Source organism: Pecten maximus, chromosome 5 (genome assembly GCF_902652985.1).
Source record: "Pecten maximus chromosome 5, xPecMax1.1, whole genome shotgun sequence".
Classification (NCBI taxonomy): Eukaryota; Metazoa; Mollusca; class Bivalvia; order Pectinida; family Pectinidae; genus Pecten; species Pecten maximus.
The window spans coordinates 17,534,408-17,556,811 of NC_047019.1; the positions used below are offsets into that span (position 1 = coordinate 17,534,408).

Here is a 22,404-nt window from a genome sequence, read left to right on the forward strand (position 1 = left end):
TTACTGTACCATACTTTAAAAGCAGTCTTTGAAGATTTTAGAATGAAGCTACATTTTGTAACTACCATCATTTTGTGTATTTCGTACTACAGGTATGAAATCTTGTTTCATGTTTTGTGTTCTAATTAGAGGACAGAGTCAAAAACTGTTATATAAGGTATTTTTAATTGATTAACTGATCACGAAACATGTGGAATATTAATTGCCTCAAAAATTTCACAAATTTCTCTGTTGATATTGTCATTATTATAATGAAGTCATAATACTTACCTTGATGTTCTTTTATCTATTCTTAGCCATAATAACTTCATACCTGTAATTTATGACTAAACTGATTAAAACAGAGCTGCAATCTTTGCTACAAACAGCACTTACATACATCATTATAGATTTGTCTGTAACACATGGTGTCAGTCTTGGTAAGTCTGCAACATCTATGTAATTTATTACTTTTTAAATACCTGTATAGAAAAATATTTGCTGTGTAAGTGGAAAAAAATAATTTTTGATTTATTGTACATTGATATAATTATGTGCTCTATGTTACCACTATGGAAATAATTATAGATATACAGCTGTAGCATTAATTTTCATAAGGTATTATAAAAGTAGGTAACTTCAAGGTAACTTCAAGAACTCCTTGTTCCTGAAGTATACCGTAATCGATTATTTAACCAGCAATAACCCGCTGCTCGGCAAGAAGTCCCTTCCCCTTTTTATCAAGTCTTTCAGAACCATGCTGTATACATTCTGTAACAAGCCAGCACCCTCCCCGACTTTGTTCTTGTCCCGAACATTTTGTGATATGGAAATAGAGAAAAATAAGAAATATTTATTTTGTCACTTTAATATCAGATTTGAGTATTGTATTTGTTGAAGCCCAGTCAACCGACTTTAATAGTCAATAGTTGTGGTAAGTATATACAATCATCACATATTGTACCGGAGTAGGTAGAATTTTAATGTTAAATTGAAATCAAATTTAAAGTTTCCCTTTATGGTACCTCTACAGTAAACTTTTATAAACTCTCACATGACCTGTCATGTGGTATGGATTTTTTGAGTCACATGATTTTTAAGATGGTATAAAACCTATAGGGCAGCTACAGTAAGAAAACACTACAGAAAATGGAGGGATGCACTGTCCGAGTGGTCACTCTGTGTATGATATTCATGATGGTCAGCGGTCATGGACAGAAGAAGCCAAACTTCATTGTAATGCTAATGGATGATGTGAGTGTTAGAAGTCAAACAGAACATTACTGTGTATAACTTTGTGTGTATAGGTAGGGCACTGACAATAACACATATAGCACTCTGAACACTTCTCTCTGGGTTTAAATAACCATGGAGGGATATAAGTAACAAAGTGTTATGTTACTATCTATAGTCCCAGCAGTTATTGTACTGCTATAGTAGTTTTCCTATTATAGTTGACATTGCTCTTAATACACTCTGCTAGGTTCAGTAATGTCATCCAACTGTCATTATTCTCTACTATTATGGGATATTTACATGAAACAGTCAGGACAATTAATTGCAATACAGACTGACACCTCTTCGATCCTGATTCAGACATTTTTTAAACCACATTAGTATAAATCAACTCTTTTAAGTTTGCTGTAAGAAGTAGGTTTCCATACAAAAGAACCTCATAAGCTTAATTAGACTTTGATTGTGTACTATAAGAGAACGTACCTCATATTTTAGTTCGGACATATTGGATTCTATGTAATAGCTGTATAAAATAACCTCATAAGTTTAGACACTTTTGGGTTTAGTGCAAAAGAATCCCATTAGTTATTATTAATTACACTTTGATTACTGCACAAAATTTTCTCAATAGTATAGACACTTTATGAAACTAGCTCAGTTAGGTCTCAGTAGCATGTATAAACGAACCTCATAACTATAAGTTTTGGACACTTTGGATTCCATACACACACAAAAATCTCATGAAGTTGGACACTTTGGATTCTGTGTAAGCTGGAACTAAGATAAACTGGATATTTGCTGTCATAAGTTCACATTCATGAAAACAGTTTGAATCATCTTATGACTAACACCTTTATAGTACAAATGTATTGATTATTTACACATGATGATGAACAACAATGTTGATTCTATTGATCAGTAAGCTTTCTCTCGTGACTTTTTATCACTTATATATATAAGTCAACATGTGTTTTGCTCATCTGAGTCAGCAACCTGTTACAATCTTGAGCCTCTTTCAAACGTGACAGGAAAATGTTTTGTCAGTCAAATGAATGGCCTGCAATATGTTGGTAGAAAACTGCATATTTGTTAGGTATTAAAGTAAAGTAATTAATTCTCTCACCAAACAGAGTATAAGAAAACCTTTCTGGGATGAGATAAGGGAACCTCAACCCTCAGGGTACCAAGATTCTTAAACAGACAAACATTCGTCAAGCCTCGTGTCTGACGACTTTAGAATCTTCACCCACAGATTGAGATCCCCCCTCCCCTTTTTTTTAATTATCTCATCTTAAAGAGGGTAAACTGTTCTCTCCATACACCAAACACTTTCCCTGGCTCTAATTACATTACAATGGACTTGTATAAAGATGTTTCAATTCAACTTTATAAATATCATATATACATACATACATTGGTTATAATTGTGTATTTAATACGTTCTGTTTTCTTGACAGATGGGATGGGGTGACCTGGGAGTTTTTGGAGAACCTAACAAAGAGACCCCTAACCTCGACAAGATGGCCGCTGAAGGGATGCTATTTCCTGATTTCTACTCGGCGAACCCCATCTGCTCTCCATGTAAATATTCCTTCCTGTACAACATGGAATGTTTGTTGTTTGTAAATATCTGTTGTTTTTGTGTTTCGGAGGAAAATATGGAGTATCCATAAAAGTTTGTCCCATAAAACAATCTAAATTCGTGTAGTTGAATCTCTACATTATCTCTCAGTCAGTCATAAAAATGCATGTCTCACTTTTAACCAAAATGATGGATTTTCTGAAATTGTTTACTCAGTATTTAATTATTCAATACAGCGAGAGCATCACTGTTATCGGGACGTCTGCCGATCCGGAATGGATTCTACACAACCAACATCCATGCTCATGACTGTAAGGCTTTAGAAGTTTTTATCATTTTATAAGTAACACTTGTATCTCTAATACTTAACTTTTAGTGGTTGTTATAGACAGGTGTCACACTGTCTTACAGCATACACCCGTCAGATCATTATGGGATATATCAGATTTAGTGGTTGTTATAGACAGTTGTCACACTCTATCATACACCCCTCAGATCATTATGGGATATATCAGATTTAGTGGTTGTTATAGACAGGTGTCACACTATATCATACACACATCAGATCATTATGGGATATATCAAATTTAGTGGTTGTTATAGATAGGAGTCACACTACAGCATACACCTCTCAGATCATTATGGGATATATCAGATTTAGTGGTTGTTATAGATAGGTGTCACACTATTTTACAGCGTACACCCCTCAGATCATTATGGGATATACCAGATTTAGTGGTTGTTATAGACAGGTGTCACACTACAGCATACACCTCTCAGATCATTATGAGGTATACCAGATTTAGAGGTTGTTTTAGACAGGTTTTACACTGTCTTACAGCATACACCCCTCAGATCATTATGGGATATACCAGATTTAGTGGTTGTTATAGACAGGTTTTACACTATCTTACAGCGTACACCCCTCAGATCATTATGGGATATACCAGATTTAGAGGTTGTTATAGACAGGTTTTACACTATCTTACAGCATACACCCCTCAGATCATTATGGGAGGTATTCCAGACTCGGAGATTCTCTTACCAGAACTACTGGACGAAGCTGGGTACCGCAACAAGATTGTAGGTAAATGGTATGTATACACATTTCCTATACGGATCTTTAAGGTTTAGGAAAATCAACTCTGTAGAATTACAATAGGCTCTTGTATTTTAACAAGTAAATTTTCATTATGATTTGATTCTTAAATCTTTCTAGTGATACCAAATTTAGAACATATGCAGAAATAAGATAATAATGCTTCCAAACATAAAATTTTAGGAAATTTATTTTAAAAACATCTTGATTATTTGGCACAAGATTACTGAGATAAAAAAGGAATATCAAGTTTTAGATGAAGACAAAAAGTCATAACAAAGCTTCCTGTTCAATGAAATTTTTATGTCGTTAAAAATTGACTTCCTCCATACTATTGTTTTAAAAATCTATGACAATATTTTAACAGGCATTTGGGACACCGTCCCCAGTACCACCCACTCAAACATGGCTTCCATGAATGGTTTGGTGCTCCTAACTGTCACTTTGGACCCTACGATGACATAAAAACGCCCAACATACCTGTCTATAGAGACGCGGAGATGGCTGGCAGGTAAACCTTTCTATCTCGTCAAAATCATTTCTGAGCCTCTGAAAAGTTCTATACTTGTACTATACTACACAAGGCTGAGTTTTCTGGATATACATGTTTATCGACTGGTTAAAGCATCTGTCTTCGGGTTGAAGGCCCTAGTTTGCACCTTGCCACTGAATTTTCCCCTCTCCTATTCTACTTGTTGTGATTGTAGGTACTACTTTGATTTTTATTTTAAAAGTTTTTTAGTTTTGTGATAAACTCTTTCCTTGATTTGGTTGTAGGTACTACGAGCAGTTCATGATAGACAGAAACACTGGACTGTCAAACTTAACCCTCGAGTATCTAGAGGTCAGTATAATACAGTACGACCTCCATCACTAAGACCTCCATCACCAGGAATGTCAAGTTTAGAAAACTGATACTCTACAATCACTCATTAGTTGCTTTGATGATCTATATCTTCTTTAAGCTTTAATCCCATATTTTGCAGATATTGAAACTATTATTGTGTATACATAATATTTAAATTCCCAGAACATGTACCAATTGGTTGCAGACGACCTATTAATTTGCATGGAGACATCTTTCAGATTTATTCATACTTGTAGATCTATACCTATTTAACATGTACATGTTTATTATAGCTATGTTGAATATTATAGTTTTCAAGCCTTTTTTGACATTTTGCAGTCCTCTTTATATTTTCAAATTTTTCCTTAATCTATTTTTAGCATTCACCCACTTGCCATTTATCTTTTTCATTGTTAATGTTTATCATTTCTTAGAATTTATCAACCATTCTGTCACTGTCTACAAGTTGACCAAGCATTTATTGTGATCTACTTTACCTGACAACTGTTTTAGGAGGGGATTAAGTTTATAAAGAAACAGACACTCTCAGGTGAACCGTTCTACCTGTACTGGACCCCTGACGCCACTCATGATCCATTGTATGTGTCAGAAAAGTTCTACCAGACCAGCAGAAGGGGCAGGTAATTACTCATCTTAAACTTCATTTGACAGTTTGTGTACAAATTAGACAACTAAGGCCATCTTTACTGTACTTTTTTTCACATTTATCACAAAAAAACAAATCAACAAACAAAAAATAGAGAATACCAATGATAAAATGAAACCAAAATTCAAGCTGAAATTGGATTAAACGAGGGCAGTATATGAACAAAATATAAGCTTGTTAATAGACACTTAAAAAATCACAAAGAAAATAAGTGACCAGGTGTTTCAGAAGGGTGAGCTTCCTCACCATGTAAATCTAGGTCAAATCAGTCATAATCCCAAAATGAGAACTAGGGTAGTGACAAAAGAACCACTAGGTATATCAACAAACATTGATTATGTGATCAAGTGTTTCAGATGAGAACTAGGGTGGTGACCAAAGGACCACCTGCAGTGGCGTAGGAAGTCATCAAAAAGTGGGGGGGGGCAAAATTTTTTTTAACCTTAAATTTTACGCACTAAACAAATCGTATGCCATCTCCGCAAAATTAGCCAATAATTATCATTTCAACATCCCATGATAATTTTGATAATTTATGTAGTACAAAATAAGTTATTTACGCAAATCAGGATATATTATTTATGGCAAAACATGAATCACCAGGCCCGGCCAGGATTTTCGAAATTTCCAGTAGTTTAGTAATAATGCGAGCACCGTAGGCGCGAGCCGATTTTTTTATTTTTTTTCAAGGTCTGAGGGGCCGCCCAGCGGGTCCAGGGCAGCGCCCTGATAGGGGGTTCAAGGAGGTCTAAGCCCTCCGCGGAAAATGAAATATAGCACATTTCAATAATTCGGGATCAGGCGCGGATCCAGGAGTTTTCGAAAGGGGGTCCAGTAATTAAGTGATCATGCGAGCGCCTTAGGCGCGAGCCGATTTTTTTTCCCTTTTTGCGAGAGGTTTGGGGGTCGCCAAGCGGGTACCAGGGTGGCAAAGTCCCCCTGTGGATCTGCAATCGAAAGGGGGGGGCAGTAATTTAGTGATAAAGTGAGCGCCGTAGGCGCGAGCCAATTTTTTTTGTATTTCCTCGTACCTGTTGGTAAATAGTATCACTCGATTCACGTTAAAACCGTGCATTCTTATTCATGTTGTGTTTCTGTCTTGTTCTCATTATGAACTCAATTAACTTCACAAATTATCATCAACTTATTGAAACTATGTGATGAAGTTAAGCAAAATTTCGTATTAAGATATAAATATTGACTTACCAGGCTAGTGCAGACGACCGACCCACAGGTCTGAGGATTGATATACTAGTATAAAAGTCGGAATGTTCCGGATGTACAAGATAAAGTTTTTATCGTTGCCTTCAAGAAAACATTATCGGTTCGAAAATATACAGATATTTATCGAAATGAATATATAAATTCGTGTTTTTTCCCCTTTTTTTTAGATTTTGGATGTCAAAAAGTGGGGGGGCAAAAAGATATGTTTGCCCCCCAACTGTAAAAAGTGGGGGGGCAATTGCCCCCCCTGCCCCCCCTGCCCCCCCGCTTCCTACGCCACTGACCTGGCATATCAACAAAGAAAATTCATTTCAGAAAGTGAAATAGATACATTTTCATATTTTAGTACATTACAAACTTGTAGATACATTGTTATTTTTTTTCAGGTATGGAGATGCAGTGAGGGAATTAGACTATGCAGTGGGCGAGATTTTAAAGACCTTGAAAATGTTAGACATAGACGAAAATACTTTTGTGTTTTTCACCTCAGACAATGGAGCAGCGACGTACGCTAAAACTGCAGGTTGGTTAAGAATACTGGAATCGGACATGGAGCAGTGATATACGCTAAAACTGCATGTAGGTTAGGAATTTCCCATTCTGGTGACCAGAAATTATCTACGATGTTCAGAACAAAATATTTGTAGGTGAGATCTATTATTAACCTTATTTATAAGTCCTAAAGACTGTGAAGGTCATTGAGGTCACAGACATTGTTCTAGGCAAGGTGTTGTACTCACCATTACTCGATCATTACATAGGAATATTACGATTGAGTTTAGGGATGTAATGAATGTTATGTTGCCGTGAATGTCATGGATGTAAGTAAAGGAAATGAGAAAGACTGTCAAAAAAACCCAAATAAATTATATAAAGGTATGCTTTTGTTTTGATAGCGGGCAGTAATGGTCCATTCCTGTGTGGTAAGCAGACGACATTTGAGGGAGGTGTCCGAGAGCCAGCCATTGCCTGGTGGCCAGGGACAATACGACCTGGACAGGTGTGTAGACCTCGATCAATAATATATCTTAGTATTAAAGTTAAAATGGATAAATTTTAATTTTTTTCCAATTTTTTTCACAAATCAGGAAAAATACATAAAATATATTACTTAAATTCATATATATTTGTGTGTATTACACCTATGATTAATTGTAGATTTATTACAGGTGTCACACCAGGTGGGGTCAACAATGGATCTGTACACGACCCTGCTTGACCTAGCTGGGGTCAAGGTCCCTACAGACAGACCCATAGATGGTATCAGTCTCCGGTCAACCCTCATTAACAACACTGTAGTCCAGAGGTGTGTACTTAACCTACTATATACTATGTGTTTTTAAAAAAAATACATGCATGTCTCCTACCAGCTCCCACAAGTAACGGCATAACTTATTCAAAAAGGGGTGATTTATTACTTTTATTTCTATATTAAATTTGTAGTTTTCATATAAAGATGGGTGTCAAGAAGACACCTAGTGTTAGAAAATAAAGCACAGAAAAAGGGATGATGATGATGTACAGAAACATCAATTTCATCCATAACATGTCATTGCAAAACCAACCTACAGGTATGATGAAAACAGACTTTGAAACCAACAGACAGACAGACAGACAGAGGGGGGAACTCTCTCTCTATATATAGGCCTAGCCCTCCAGTTCTTATAACTAGTCTTCAGTATAAGTGGAAGACATTTTGATCAACATATTAAGTACTGACATTGTGACACAATGATTTAAATGATTTTACTTTGAGTTAAGTGCCATTATATAACTTTCAGGCCACTGTTTTATTACCGTGGAAATGAGCTGATGGCTGTGAGACTTGGAGACTACAAAGTTCACCTCTGGACCTACACCAACCCAATTAAGGAATTCAACAGGGTGAGCATATCAATATAAACTTGTACAGAAAAGTAACACTCCTAGTTCAATAGTGTAGCTCACCAGGGTAAGCATTAGTTTATACAGTCCAATTATATAGCTCACCAGGCTAAGCATTAGTTTATACAGTCCAATTATATAGCTCACCAGGGTAAGCATTAGTTTATACAGTCCAATTATATAGCTCACCAGGCTAAGCATTAGTTTATACAGTCCAATTATATAGCTCACCAGGCTAAGCATTAGTTTATACAGTCCAATTATATAGCTCACCAGGCTAAGCATTAGTTTATACAGTCCAATTATATAGCTCACCAGGGTAAACATTAGTTTTTATAGTCCAATCATGTAGTTCATTGGGGTAAGCATTATTTTATTATTTAGCCTATTCAATGACTTTTCTATGTTGAGCATGATTTTATGCAGTTGTTCACAACAATAAGTATAGCATATAAACAACTTGATAATATTCTTTCCTTTAATACCTAACTTACTTCCTATTGTTTTAGAATAAGGATGAATCAACCCATATATCATTCAGTTAGGTAGCCATCAGCTACTACAAGGAAATTCTGTCTCAAAGGAACACAGCTGTAAGTTTGTTCAGTTGTGACTCACACTCTATTTTGATTTTTGTAGGGAGTAGACTTTTGTCCCGGCCAGTATATAGAGAATGTGACTACACATGACCAAATCCACCACGATCCACCTCTACTGTTCCACCTGGGCAGAGACCCTGGGGAGAAATACTTCATCAAGTAGGTCAGAGAATGAGGGGAGACAAGGGCTTTAAATGTTGGGGTTGGGTTGGGTGAGGAGAGAGAACTGATTCAAGTTGTGGGTGGGGATGAAGGCGAGGAGAGAGAACTAATTCAAGTTGTGGGTGGGGATGAAGGCGAGGAGAGAGAACTAATTCAAGTTGTGGGTGGGGTAGGGTGGGGAGAGAACTGATTCAAGTTGTGGGTGGGGATGAAGGCGAGGAGAGAGAACTGATTCAAGTTGTGGGTGGGGATGAAGGCGAGGAGAGAGAACTAATTCAAGTTGTGGGTGGGGATGATGGCGGGGAGAGAGAACTAATTAAATTTGTGGGTGGGGTAGGGTGGGGAGAGAACTGATTCAAGTTGTGGGTGGGGGTAGGTTGGGGAGAGAACTGATTCAAGTTGTGGGTTTGGGTAGGGCAGGGCGAGAACTGATTCAAGTTGTGGGTAGGGGTAGGTTGGGGAGAGAACTGATTCAAGTTGTGGGTGGGGGTAGGGCGGGGAGAGAGAACTGATTCAAGTTGTGGGTGGGGGTAGGGCAGGGAGAGAACTGATTCAAGTTGTGAGTGGGGGTAGGGCAGGGAGAGAACTGATTCAAGTTGTGGGTTGGGTAGGGCAGGGAGAGAACTGATTCAAGTTGTGGGTGGGGGTAGGTTGGGGAGAGAACTGATTCAAGTTGTGGGTGGGGGTAGGGCGGGGAGAGAGAACTGATTCAAGTTGTGGGTGGAGATAGGGTGGGAAGAAAGTTGGATAGGGACCAGGGGGAAAATGTAATCTATCAAGTTATATCATCATCTAAATATCAGTTGTATACAATTTGGTATATGGATTTTTTATCACATGATGATATCATAACACATAATCAGGTCTAGTTAAAACTCCTACTGTACAACAGAAAACCTCCAGTAGTTGTAAATACCGAAATGAGAACTGGTAGAAAGTATGTTATATATAGTAACTGTCTATACGGGACATTTTATAGGAGCCATACTGAGGAATACAAAAAGGTGTTACCAGGGATACAGACGGCCATTGACCAGCACAGGAAACACTTGGTACCTGGGGAACCGCAACTCAACATGTGTGACCGGGCCGTCATGGTAAGGTCATAGGTCAAAATGTTGGGATTACTGTCTTGGTGGTGGTATGGCAAGAAAATTTTCAATTGAAATGTCAAAATACATAATGAATGTGTTATAAGGTCACAGTTCAAAGGTCAATGTGTGCGATAGGGTAGTTATAGTGTCACAATTCATAATAATACATATCTTTAAGACGAAATATATCATTAATTTTTATCGATTTCAACAAATTTTATTTCTAGAAAGAAAAAGGATCAAACAACAGGTAAAGCCTATATAAGTTCTCTCTTAAATATCATTAATTACAGCACATTGCAACTGTTTGTGACTGATTTTACATCCGAGATTAGGAATGATAAGCCAGGGTCTGTCATTGGCACAGCTACATGTAGCTATCACAATTGTCTTTCCTCTTTTTTCCAGAATTGGGCTCCTCCTGGATGTAACAAGGGAGACAACAAGTGCCTGAAAGCTCCTCCCTCTAAGCCATATTTGTGCAGCTGGCCCCATTGAGAGTTGTCTTAGGTTTAATGTACACTTTGGGTAACCAACTAACATCTGCATGTTTTGCATGAAGAAGCAAAACTACAGATTTTTTGAATGCAGGGAGATTAACTACCAATATTTTTGTATGGAGGGAGACCAACTACCAGTGTTTTTTATGGAGGGAGACCAACTACCAGTGTTTTGTATGGAGGGAGACCAACTACCAGTGTTTTGTAAGGAGGGAGACCAACTACCAGTGTTTTGTATGGAGGAAGACCAACTACCAGTGTTTTGTATGGAGGGAGACCAACTCCCAGTGTTTTGTATGGAGGAAGACCAACTACCAGAGTTTTGTATGGAGGGAGACCAACTCCCAGTGTTTTGTATGGAGGGAGACCAACTACCAGTGTTTTGTATGGAGGGGTACCAACTACCAGTGTTTTGTATGGAGGGAGACCAACTACCAGTGTTTTGTATGGAGGGAGACCAACTACCAGTGTTTTTTATGGAGGGAGACCAACTACCAATGTTTTGTATGGATGGAGACCAACTACCAATGTTTTGTATGGAGGAAGACCAACTACCAGTGTTTTTTGTATGGAGTGGACCAACTACCAGTGTTTTGTATGGAGAGACCAACTACCAGTGTTTTGTATGGAGGGGGACCAACTACCAGTGTTTTGTATGGAGGGAGACCAACTACCAGTGTTTTGTATGGAGGGAGACCAACTACCAGTGTTTTGTATGGAGGGAGACCAACTACCAGTGTTTTGTATGGAGGGAGACCAACTACCAGTGTTTTGTATGGAGGGAGACCAACTACCAGTGTTTTGTATGGAGAGAGACCAACTACCAGTGTTTTGTATGGAGGGGGACCAACTACCAGAGTTTTGTATGGAGGGAGACCAACTACGTAGTGTTTTGTATGGAGGGAGGCCAACTACCAGTGTTTTGTATGGAGGGAGACCAACTACCAGTGTTTTGTATGGAGGGAGACCAACTACCCGTGTTTTGTTTTGAGGGAGACCAAACTACCAGTGTTTTGTATGGAGGGAGACCAACTACCAGTGTTTTGTATGGAGGGAGACCAACTACCAGTGTTTTGTATGGAGGGGGACCAACTTCCAGTGCTTTGTATGGATGGCAACTAAATACAGTTACTGTACTTTTTTCCTCAGAGGAGTCAAATTACCAGTTTTAGCTCTCATCTCAGCTTGTGCCATAGGCATTAGATTTTACTTCACTTTAGTTTTTATACGCCCGACGAAAGATGGGACGTATTATGTTATCATGCGGGCGGGCGGGCACATATGGTGTCCGGACCATATTTCCAATACTACTCGACCCAGGCTCTCCATACTTGACACAATTATAAATCTTGATGAGCCGGAGTGTCGCATACCAAAATCATGCCCCTTACCCCCTTATTTGCGGAGTTATTCCCCTTTGATGATTTTACTTGTCCGGACCATAACTCCAGTACTACTCGACCCAGGCTCTCCATACTTGACACAAATATACATCTTGATGAGCCGGAGTGTCGCATACCAAAATCATGCCCCTTACCCCCTTATTTGTGGAGTTATTCCCCTTTGATGGTTTTACTTGTCCGGACCATTATTTGTGGAGTTATTCCCCTTTGATGGTTTTACTTGTCCGGACCATAACTCCAATACTACCCGACCCAGACTCTCCATACTTGACACAAATATACATCTTGATGAGCTGGAGTGTCGCATACCAAAATCATGCCCCTTACCCCCTTATTTGTGGAGTTATTCCCCTTTGATGATTTTACTTCAGGCACATATGGTGTCGAGCTCTCCATACTTAACACAAATATACATCTAGATGAGCCGGAGTGTCACATACCAAAATTATGCCCCTAACCCCCTTATTAGCGGAGTTATTGCCCTTTGATGATTTTACTTATCCAGACCATAACTTCAATACTACCCGACCCAGGCTCTGTATATTCTGTATATAAACATGTGAACTATTTTTTGTGTTGTTGTGTCTAAACCAAGGTTTCCCATATTTGCAACATATACACATCTCATCATTTAAAGTTGCCCTTCGGTTTCAACTACACACCATTATGTGTATCAATATCTCCTTCCAACTTTCCAACAATGATACTTCATTTTAAAGCATTACAACCTGTGAAACTACCCCCTTCCAAGTGTCAAATATTGCAGCAGGCGTATGTTGTAGCCCTCCAACGGGCCCTTGTTTCAACTCATTAACAGCAAGAATTCCACGAAAGTGGATGTGTTGCCTGCACAGCAAGCTAGGAGATGAAATTTTTAAAAAATCAGCTTGGATATTCATTGTATCTATTCGAAGTGTAATTTGTATGATTTGCCAGATGGATTCCCATGCAATGAATGAACTCACAAATGATACAGTGCATTCCTCTTTATATCATGATGCATTTGTCAGACAGAAACATGATATTAACATGATTTTTCCACTAAATCTAGTGCATTCCAATCTCCATAACTAAAAGTAAGCTATTCAGTAGTAATAGTGACCTTGACCTTTGACCTTTTAACATCGAACATGAAAGCAACCCAAGCCAGCACTTCCTGTAAGAAAGCAATGCATCAAGTTTGTGTTTGATTGGCCCAAGTGAATATCAAGTCATCGCAAGCAAACCTATTTTCTATTTATAGTAACAACGACTTTTGACCTTTGAACCTGAAAAGCAATCTGGGCAAGCACTTTTGTATAAAGTTTGAGCTTGATTGACCCATGGGAACTGTAGTTAATGCACGGAAACCATTGTGCGGACGACGATGCCAACGCCGACATAGTGATACCTATATGTCACCTTTTCAGGCGACCGAAAATCTTCATTGCTAACAAAAGAAATTTAGGTTGGACAATGCTAAAATTCAATACATGAATTTTGAAGTGAAAACACTATTTACACAAAGTCCTTATATCACCTTTCTACAAAAATAACAGAAAAGAATAATTCCAGAAAAATAAATTTATTTAATGCGCATTCAAGACAACTACATTTAACATTTATCATCTTTGATATTTCACAACTGAAACAGAAACTAAATCACTTCTAATACAAAACGAGTGCAAGACATTTTGAATCGAGTGGTACATTACTTGGCAAGGTGGATAGAAATACAAGCAATCCTATGTTCATAGATACATACAATTACTTAATAAAGGACCACTAGTGATTTGTCATGTAGGCAGTTTTGACGGTGTCATTTCTCGACAATTAAAACTCTAACCTTGTAAAGGTTGACATATGTCTAGGGTGTTAAATCTTCAAATCTCAATCACCAAACACAATACAGTGCCTACTGTGATAGTTTCATAAATAATCTCAATAGAACTTTTTGAATGATACATCGTTGAAAATGTTCCTGAACATATCTGAATATAATTGGAGATTAACTGACAATCTAAGATGTCTATGTAGTTATCTGGAGAAAAAGCTGCCACAAAAGAAAAAATCTCCTGACTCGAGAGAAATACATTCCAGAATTTTTTTTCGTAACATTGTTTTAGAAGTTTTAGAAGCTTATTATACTAAAAACATGTATATATTGCTGCCATAATCCAGAAATGTGAATCTGAGAAGATTCTAAATTTGAATATGTTGTTCTGTATCTAACCTGGCTCGGCCATGTATTTACTTTGATCACATGGATCATATCTAATACATTGTAAGAGAAACTGCTAATTAACTAATTGTTCGTTAGAGCTTTTATAACTAGAAACAAAGCATATTATTTTAGCACCTTGTATTGAAATAATGAACAGAAAAAACAATGTAAAGTTGAAATGGCGGTACTAATGACTAAGACTTATGGAAATGATATAAAATACATGTATATTGATTCGTATGTATAATGACTACCGCAATATAAATAGCAATGTTCATGTCAGAACTGTTTTTTTCGTTGTTTATAATTAGTTACTGACTTATAATGCTTTGATAAACTACTTATTTCATCTCTTTAAAAGTTAATTTACATTTAACTTGTTATAATTTTATTAAAGTGTACTTTCTTATAAATCAGAACATTTTTGCAAAAAGTCAGGTATAAGGATCAGTGCAAAGACTGGTACTTTGCTAATTCCAGTAGTAAATATTAGATATATATTATATACCGAGCATCAACAGACACTGGGCATCGTACTTTATATCGTCTAAAGAGTATAACAACTGCTCTGAAGAATTTATATTAGATGCATACATCACAACCAACTTTAATATGTAGCCAATCAAAACAGTTGTTGTAAAGACTAGTGTCATTGAACATGAAGCAGCAACCAATGAAAAAACCTGTTACAAAAAATGTATTAAAATAACACAAAACTTGACTATATAGTTAGTCTGGTGTTACACTTCTCATTGTTTAGGATGTTGGGCACTATGACCAGATATAACAGAGTTTATATCTTGTGATGTCCAGATACCAGACCTTTTAAGGTCAACAGGTTTGGATGAAAACGTCATAATATGACTTTTTTCATAATTCCTTTTTTATACTTTTAAATGATAATTGACCAAAAGATATATACATATATAAAATAAAATTGTTAAATATGATCCCTACAGTAGAAGTAAAACATAAAAAAGAAAAACTAGACAAAACGTCTTTAGCACGATTCTTCAGACTGATTTATATATGTATGGTGCCAATCTAAGCTTACCAGTAGATATTAACAGGCATGCACTAGGGAAGATGGGAGACATTTTGAATTAGAATGAGGCTATTTAGGTCACTATATACCTGTACATGTATACAAGTTAACATGAACAGTTGCACAGTAATGATAATAATGTTCATTTACGAATACTGCTTTTAACAATACTTTCAAAGAAAAAATCAACAATATATATTTTAGTTTTGTTAGTGTTAATAAATTATAGCACATAAATGTGTATCCCAAAGGAAAATCCTTTTGATTGAAAAAAATAATGACATATATATATATCTAAAAAAAAGTCAAACAAGTTCAGATATACCCGAAATAAGCCCTGATGAAGAAGTGTATACAAGATCACTATAATCTGAACTTATAACAATAAGTAAAACGAATGCTTATAATGTCATGGTACGTTCTATGACTTCAAATGCATTCACAGGACAACACCTCCGACTTGTTTATAAACAAATGATTGTGCAGCACTATAAATAAAATAAATCAAACATGAAAAAATCTTTCATTAAAGTCCCCAGATAAAGGGAAATTGTCCTGTATTCTAAACTAAAATTGATAAATAGAATCTAGCACTCTGGTATAAGTTACATAAACTTAACGGTCTACATCACACTGTGGTGATTAACACCAGGTCATTTTCGATGGGATATGAAATGTTAGACAAAGACCAGTCATTATTTTAATGTGACGTGGTCAGAGTATATCACGACAATCACGATGTCACAGTTCTAAGTGACGATCACAATCCTATTGTGAGTGGTAGAGTCACATGACATTACATCTGATCAGAAACGAAAAATTTCAAAAACAAACATTTTGAGTCTGTAATCAAAATAATGTTGAAACAGAACATATAATTGATGATAAGGCCTTATACAGGCCGTATTAAACACCCTTTCACCCTAGAAAAGATGGTGTTGACGAGATATTGACAACTGCAGGTTGGTGACAATGACGTATATTCTGAGGATCATTAAGAAGGTTTTTTATATTTGAACCCCAAAAGTCCCAGGAGGCCTGTGTTTATCTCCCTGAATCACACACATGGGTGATCCCCATCCCAACCATCCCTAACCTTATCTAATGGAAAAGGGCAAAACTCTACTGATTTTATGTAGGTCGATAAAGATATTTACAAAACAATAAAGATAAACAATTAGGTACTTTCTGAGAGAAGACAACTGACATAAAATCATAAATAATTTGAATAAATTAACAATCGAAAATAAATCACAGCCTTACTTACTCCAATTGATTTAATTCCAATTAAATACAAAAATATATAAACTTTTTGATAAATATGTAATAATCCACATGCAAATGAATTCCTTCAATTAAAACGTCACCTAAAAAATATTAAAGAAATATAACAAAACACAGGTACACTGTACATGCTCATGAATAGTTGAAAATATTCTGTGACCTTCACATTTGACTTCCTAGAAATCTGTTTTGATGATTTTTAATTTTTACATGGAATGCTTTAAATATTGAATTATATTAATTCACAGGTAACTGTGTAACTACCAAGTTATGATAAATCTGATTTCCATACTAGGACCAGACAAGACACACACAAATCAATGCCTCTTATTAAACATCTAATTCTCCACATATACATTAATGATATACATAAGGGCAACAAATAATGTAAGACTTATAACAGTCCTAATTCGGATTAATGCCATGGTCACTTTTGACAGTACGAATATTAAGACACTGTTCCCTTTGACCTCGAGTAATGCTATTCCCTAAAGATAATATCCCCTCCTCTCACCGAGTGTAAAAACTCAATAAAAGGCTGTTACTCTGTATGAAATAAGGTAGGAAACGCATTGGGTACAAGCCCCAATTTCAGTATGTAGCACTCTGCTCTCCTAGGAGGCAGTACATACTTGCAACGCAAGATGAAAAAGGGGCCATAACTCTCTATGTAGTTGCAGCCAAGATGCTATATTCCCAAATGCCAAATTTGTCATCCTAAAAGGTACCCACATATGAAGAAATGGGTAGAACTGCCAATTCCTTGATATGTGGGTTCATTTTATAAGTTGAAAAGTAAATGAGATATGTGTTGAACAAGTTGATACATGGAGTGATGGACGGAGTACCAACACATAGTCCCATAGTAGTATTGGTCCAAGATTAATCGTCATTATCACCCCTTTTATTGAGTTATCTCCCCTTTACGATACAATCTATTATCATTATCACCCCTTTTATTGATAGTTATCTCCCCTTTACGATACAATTTATGTCCTTACATGTTTGTCATTATCTCCCCATACAAGTCTCCATACAAAAGGAATTACCTCCCTTTTACAGAAGATATTATCTGTCCTTTACTTATGCCATTATAAATATCTCCACTTTTATCCATCACATCTAACAGAGACATTTTACACCAGCTTTTGACAAGGCAGTTTATACAAAGAATTGCACATAATGATTTTACAATCTTTGTATAGTTTCATCACGTCTCCATGTTGGCAAGGATTCGTGATATTTCAGCTCGTTGATCAGTTGACATGTGCTGTAAGATATGTATGATGGAGTCCATGGCAACCTCTGGGTTATCCTGGATAAGGCTGGAAATGATAAAAGGTTGAGGTCTTACAAACAAACATACATAATGCTATGGCTTTACGTAAAACGAGAAAATGTCTGTAAGGCTTTAATGCCCACACTGCCACTTGACACCCTGAATCACCATTTGGTGAGGATCGTATCAGCAGTTCCTGAGATTATAGCTAGTTACATTGCATCAGGACGGGATGGGACAGACATGGGTAACACTATATTTCATGGTGGGGGCATAACATTAAACACAAACAAATAATCTAGAAGAATCTAGAAGGGTGGGGGGTGGGGGGGAGGGGTTGGTATCAAATTCAACAATTATAAGGGTTTGACTTAAGTATGAAGTGTAGACAATGTTGTTAACATATGTTACCTGCGGACTTGTTGGATGACATGGTCCCGTTGAAGACAGCGGATGTTTTCTGTGATGGCGTTATGGCCAGAGTTCTCGTCCAGTTGTTCTACCAGCCAGCCTACCACCGACTTGTCATCTTCCCACATGTAGGCCTGGTCAAACAAAGGTAGGGAGTTCAAAGGAGCCAACCATATAACACCTCTCAATATACAACTTAATTAAGGTCAATATATAATTAAGGTAAATATACAGGTACTTAATTAAGGTGGCTATTTGGACAAGAAGTTATATTCCATGTCATACACACATATTTCAAGGGAAATGCATTTAAATTTGTATACAAGGATCAAACCAGAGAAGTAACCAACATAAAATTCTCTGATGCATTGTTCTTTGGATATATTAGTCCCCAGTATACAATTTTGAGGTAAGATTTAGGAGATTAACCAATATGTAAGCTACAGACCTGCAGGATACATGCGCCATAAAATGTCTGCACAGTACTTACTGTGCCTACTGAAAAGTAGCCTCTTCTATACTATCCAAGGAATATTTACTTTGGTAAAATTTGATGAAGGACACGATGAAAGCATATATTAGTAGATATTGACTGTCACATGGCTTACATTGACTGTCCCATGACTTACATTGACTGTCCCATGACTTACGTTGACTGTCCCATGACTTACGTTGACTGTCCCATGACTTACATTGACTGTCCCATGACTTACATTGACTGTCCCATGGCTTAAATTGACTGTCACATGACTTACGTTGACTGTCCCATGACTTACGTTGACTGTCCCATGACTTACATTGACTGTCCCATGACTTACATTGACTGTCACATGACTTACATTGACTGTCACATGACTTACATTGACTGTCCCATGACTGATATTGACTGTCACATGACTTACATTGACTGTCACATGACTTACATTGACTGTCACATAACTTACATTGACTGTCACATAACTTACATTGACTGTCACATGACTTACATTGACTGTCCCATGACTTACATTGACTGTCACATGACTTACATTGACTGTCACATGACTTACGTTGACTGTCCCATGACTTACATTGACTGTCACATGACTTACATTGACTGTCACATGACTTACGCCGACTGTCCCATGACTTACATTGACTGTCCCATGACTTACATTGACTGTCACATGACTTACATTGACTGTCACATGACTTACATTGACTGTCACATGACTTACCTTGACTGTCCCATGACTTACATTGACTGTCACATGACTTACACTGACTGTCACATGACTTACATTGACTGTCCCATGACTTACATTGACTGTCCCATGACTTACATTGACTGTCCCATGACTTACATTGACTGTCACATGACTTACATTGACTGTCACATGACTTACGCTGACTGTCCCATGACTTACATTGACAGTGCCTTGGTCCTCTACAAACCAGCGACTGAGGCTGGAGTTGAGTTGTCCCTCACTCAGGTTAGAAGTGAAGGAACGCATCTTCTGTTTGAGTTCACCTTCCAGCAGACGGCGTCGCAGTCTCCAATACATAAACTCTCGACTTCCCTTCCACTTGATGATGGCCTGAAGTTATTCAATGATAGATATTCAAAACTTCAGAAGAATTAAAACTATATAGTACCTAAAAGTGATGATGAAGCTGTTCTGGTAATATTAGAAGTCAGGAATATATATAAACAAGCATTCAATGCGTGTTGCTGAATCAATACAAGCCCCTACAGCAATTCAGAAATGCAATCAAAATATAACAAATTGTCAACATCCTAATACAATTAATGAATTGATGGTGAACCATTTCAAAACTTTGCCAATACCTCAACATGACAAAAAAGGTAACAGTTTTGACAAAGGATTCTCCCCAACATGCCAACATTTTTTAGAAAAAAAAAGAGAATTTTTTTTTTCTATTTTTACTGCAGCATGTGAAATAAGTAAGTAGTAAATGTTTAACCTACATTGTAACCTAAAAATTTTGACCACAAAAACTTAAATCCCAAACATGCCCAAAATTCTGATTTTTTTTCGAAGTTTATGGTACATACAGAGATAACATTCTTCTCCTCCATACGACCAGGTGTGTCATGGAGGTCGGCGAACTGTATCGCCACCTGGTGGTACATTGGTACGAGTTTCTCCTCATGTTGAGATAACTGTTTCTCCAATGCTGCCTTCTCCTCAGCGCTCAGGTTTGGTGAATTCAACTTTTCTATAAGTTTCTTACAACCTGGGTCCAAGCGTCGCATTGATTTGATCAAGTCCTTTCGCCTGAATTTGATTTCTACAGTCCCCTCAGGCTCCAGAACACCTCCGCTGTACACAAACATTAAATTCATATTCAGAATATCAACTTATGAATCATGAAATGTTTCCTCAGCTGTATAGTTACTCTGTACTTTGTCACATTTAAGGAATCTATCTAAATATATGGGGGTATTTCAGCTGTGGTACAGCTTCATTATGTAATTTGTAAGTCCACACAAATTATCAATTTTACTTGCTATTTGCAATATTGCTCCCTTATTCGACTCGGTCAGCAACATTACTGATATTTGCTTAATTCCCTAATGGTCAAGTCAACCTAAGGCAGTGTAAACACCATGGCTGTTAGAGCCCCTGAGCCCAAATGTAAAAATCAGCAATAAACAGTTTATCTCACTTGTTTCTTGTCTTTGTTCAATAAGTACATTTAAGTCATTAACAGAAAGGAAAATCAGGACAAGTTTGGTTTGAAGAACTAAGGCTGATCATTGACGGATACATAACTTTAATAATATAAACAACAGCTACTGTGGTTACATACAACTGGTACATCCACACAAATATTTGTTGCATTCCATCTCAAAATACATGTACCAATAATATACTGTAAACAGTAAGGAATTCCTACCGACTGAGCTGGTCAGCAAACATCTCCATCTGGACTGGGTTGATGGTGGGGTCGACAACTACCCAAGCTCCACCTCTCAGCTCCGCATACGGGGGGATGTAAACAAAGATGGGACGATTGTACTCCCTGAGTGCATCAACAATGTAGGAACCAAACTTGAGGACTTGGTCATACATATCTGTAAGAGAGGCAAACATTGTAGGGGTTTTGGTATGGATGATAGATTTATAACATGAGCAATAAGATCAAATATGATAGATCATCTTTCACTTGTGACTTGAATGAGAACATATCTATTTTATAAACCATTTTGAAACAAGTTATATCAACTTTTATAAATCACTCCTGTTGACCCAGAGGGAAGTGCATGAAAGGTCTTATTGTAGGAGGAAACTTGAGTACTCTGAGAAAACCCAAGTAGTTCGGCAGGTGCCTCCCATACCTTTACATGTCTGATTGGGGAATCGGACCCCGAACACCTAGATGAAAGGCTAGTGTGTCACCACCGTGCCACACATCCACCCTAAAAACATTCAAATGAGCCAAAATACTCCAAAAATAGTGATTTTATTTATGACATAGAAGATTGAGCTGATAAGAGTCTCTCACCTTTCATGCCCCCTGAGAAACCTCTCCAGTTAGCAAACACCAACAGGGGGAGCTCTTCTCTGTTAAAGTCTTTAATGGCCTGGGCTGTCTTATAGGCTGAGTCTGGGAACCACACCTGGCCAGCCTGCTGAATTACCTGTAATGTAAAACTGATGTGACAAGATTTCTCTAGACAAGGAAACGTGTCATCAATGTATACAGTATCTTCACACAGCAGGAAACTAGGGGTGATTGTATGTACAGACAGAATTAAAACTTTCCTTATCTGAACAGCTTGCTCCACGCAGGAGGAAAACATTTGTGAATTTTAGTATGTAATTTAGTTACATATTAGTTTTACAGGTACAAAATGTACATACATATCAGAAAAGTGTCTGTGATCAGTATTAATTCAAT

At 37.2% G+C, this 22,404-nt stretch overlaps 3 protein-coding genes across 4 annotated transcripts in view; 2 read left to right on the plus strand and 1 right to left on the minus strand.

Annotated features, from left to right (window-relative positions):
* The first annotated feature begins 1,062 nt into the window (after positions 1-1,062).
* Positions 1,063-10,990, plus strand: LOC117327359 (N-acetylgalactosamine-6-sulfatase-like). The gene is made up of 14 exons (XM_033884299.1): positions 1,063-1,233; positions 2,673-2,796; positions 3,034-3,108; positions 3,789-3,891; positions 4,264-4,407; positions 4,674-4,740; positions 5,257-5,384; positions 7,021-7,157; positions 7,531-7,634; positions 7,804-7,940; positions 8,416-8,518; positions 9,158-9,276; positions 10,259-10,376; positions 10,782-10,990. The coding sequence occupies exons 1-14, from the start codon at positions 1,129-1,131 to the stop codon at positions 10,869-10,871; spliced, it is 1,554 nt and encodes a 517-aa protein (XP_033740190.1). The 5' UTR covers positions 1,063-1,128; the 3' UTR covers positions 10,872-10,990.
* Positions 10,868-12,288, plus strand: LOC117327360. Its single transcript, XM_033884300.1, has 2 exons — positions 10,868-11,025; positions 11,206-12,288. The coding sequence occupies exons 1-2, from the start codon at positions 10,921-10,923 to the stop codon at positions 12,043-12,045; spliced, it is 945 nt and encodes a 314-aa protein (XP_033740191.1). The 5' UTR covers positions 10,868-10,920; the 3' UTR covers positions 12,046-12,288.
* Positions 12,289-13,824: 1,536 nt separating this feature from the next.
* Positions 13,825-22,404, minus strand: part of LOC117327362 (acetyl-CoA carboxylase-like) — a 76,476-nt gene continuing 67,896 nt past the window's right edge. For both annotated transcript variants that reach the window (XM_033884302.1, XM_033884301.1), the window contains 6 exons: positions 22,009-22,144; positions 21,400-21,577; positions 20,555-20,822; positions 19,905-20,075; positions 18,499-18,632; positions 13,825-18,133 (listed from right to left, as the gene is read on the minus strand). In XM_033884302.1, coding sequence (XP_033740193.1) covers positions 18,019-18,133; positions 18,499-18,632; positions 19,905-20,075; positions 20,555-20,822; positions 21,400-21,577; positions 22,009-22,144 — 1,002 coding nt within the window. In that variant the 3' untranslated portion in view covers positions 13,825-18,018. The remainder of the gene's footprint in view (positions 18,134-18,498; positions 18,633-19,904; positions 20,076-20,554; positions 20,823-21,399; positions 21,578-22,008; positions 22,145-22,404) is intronic.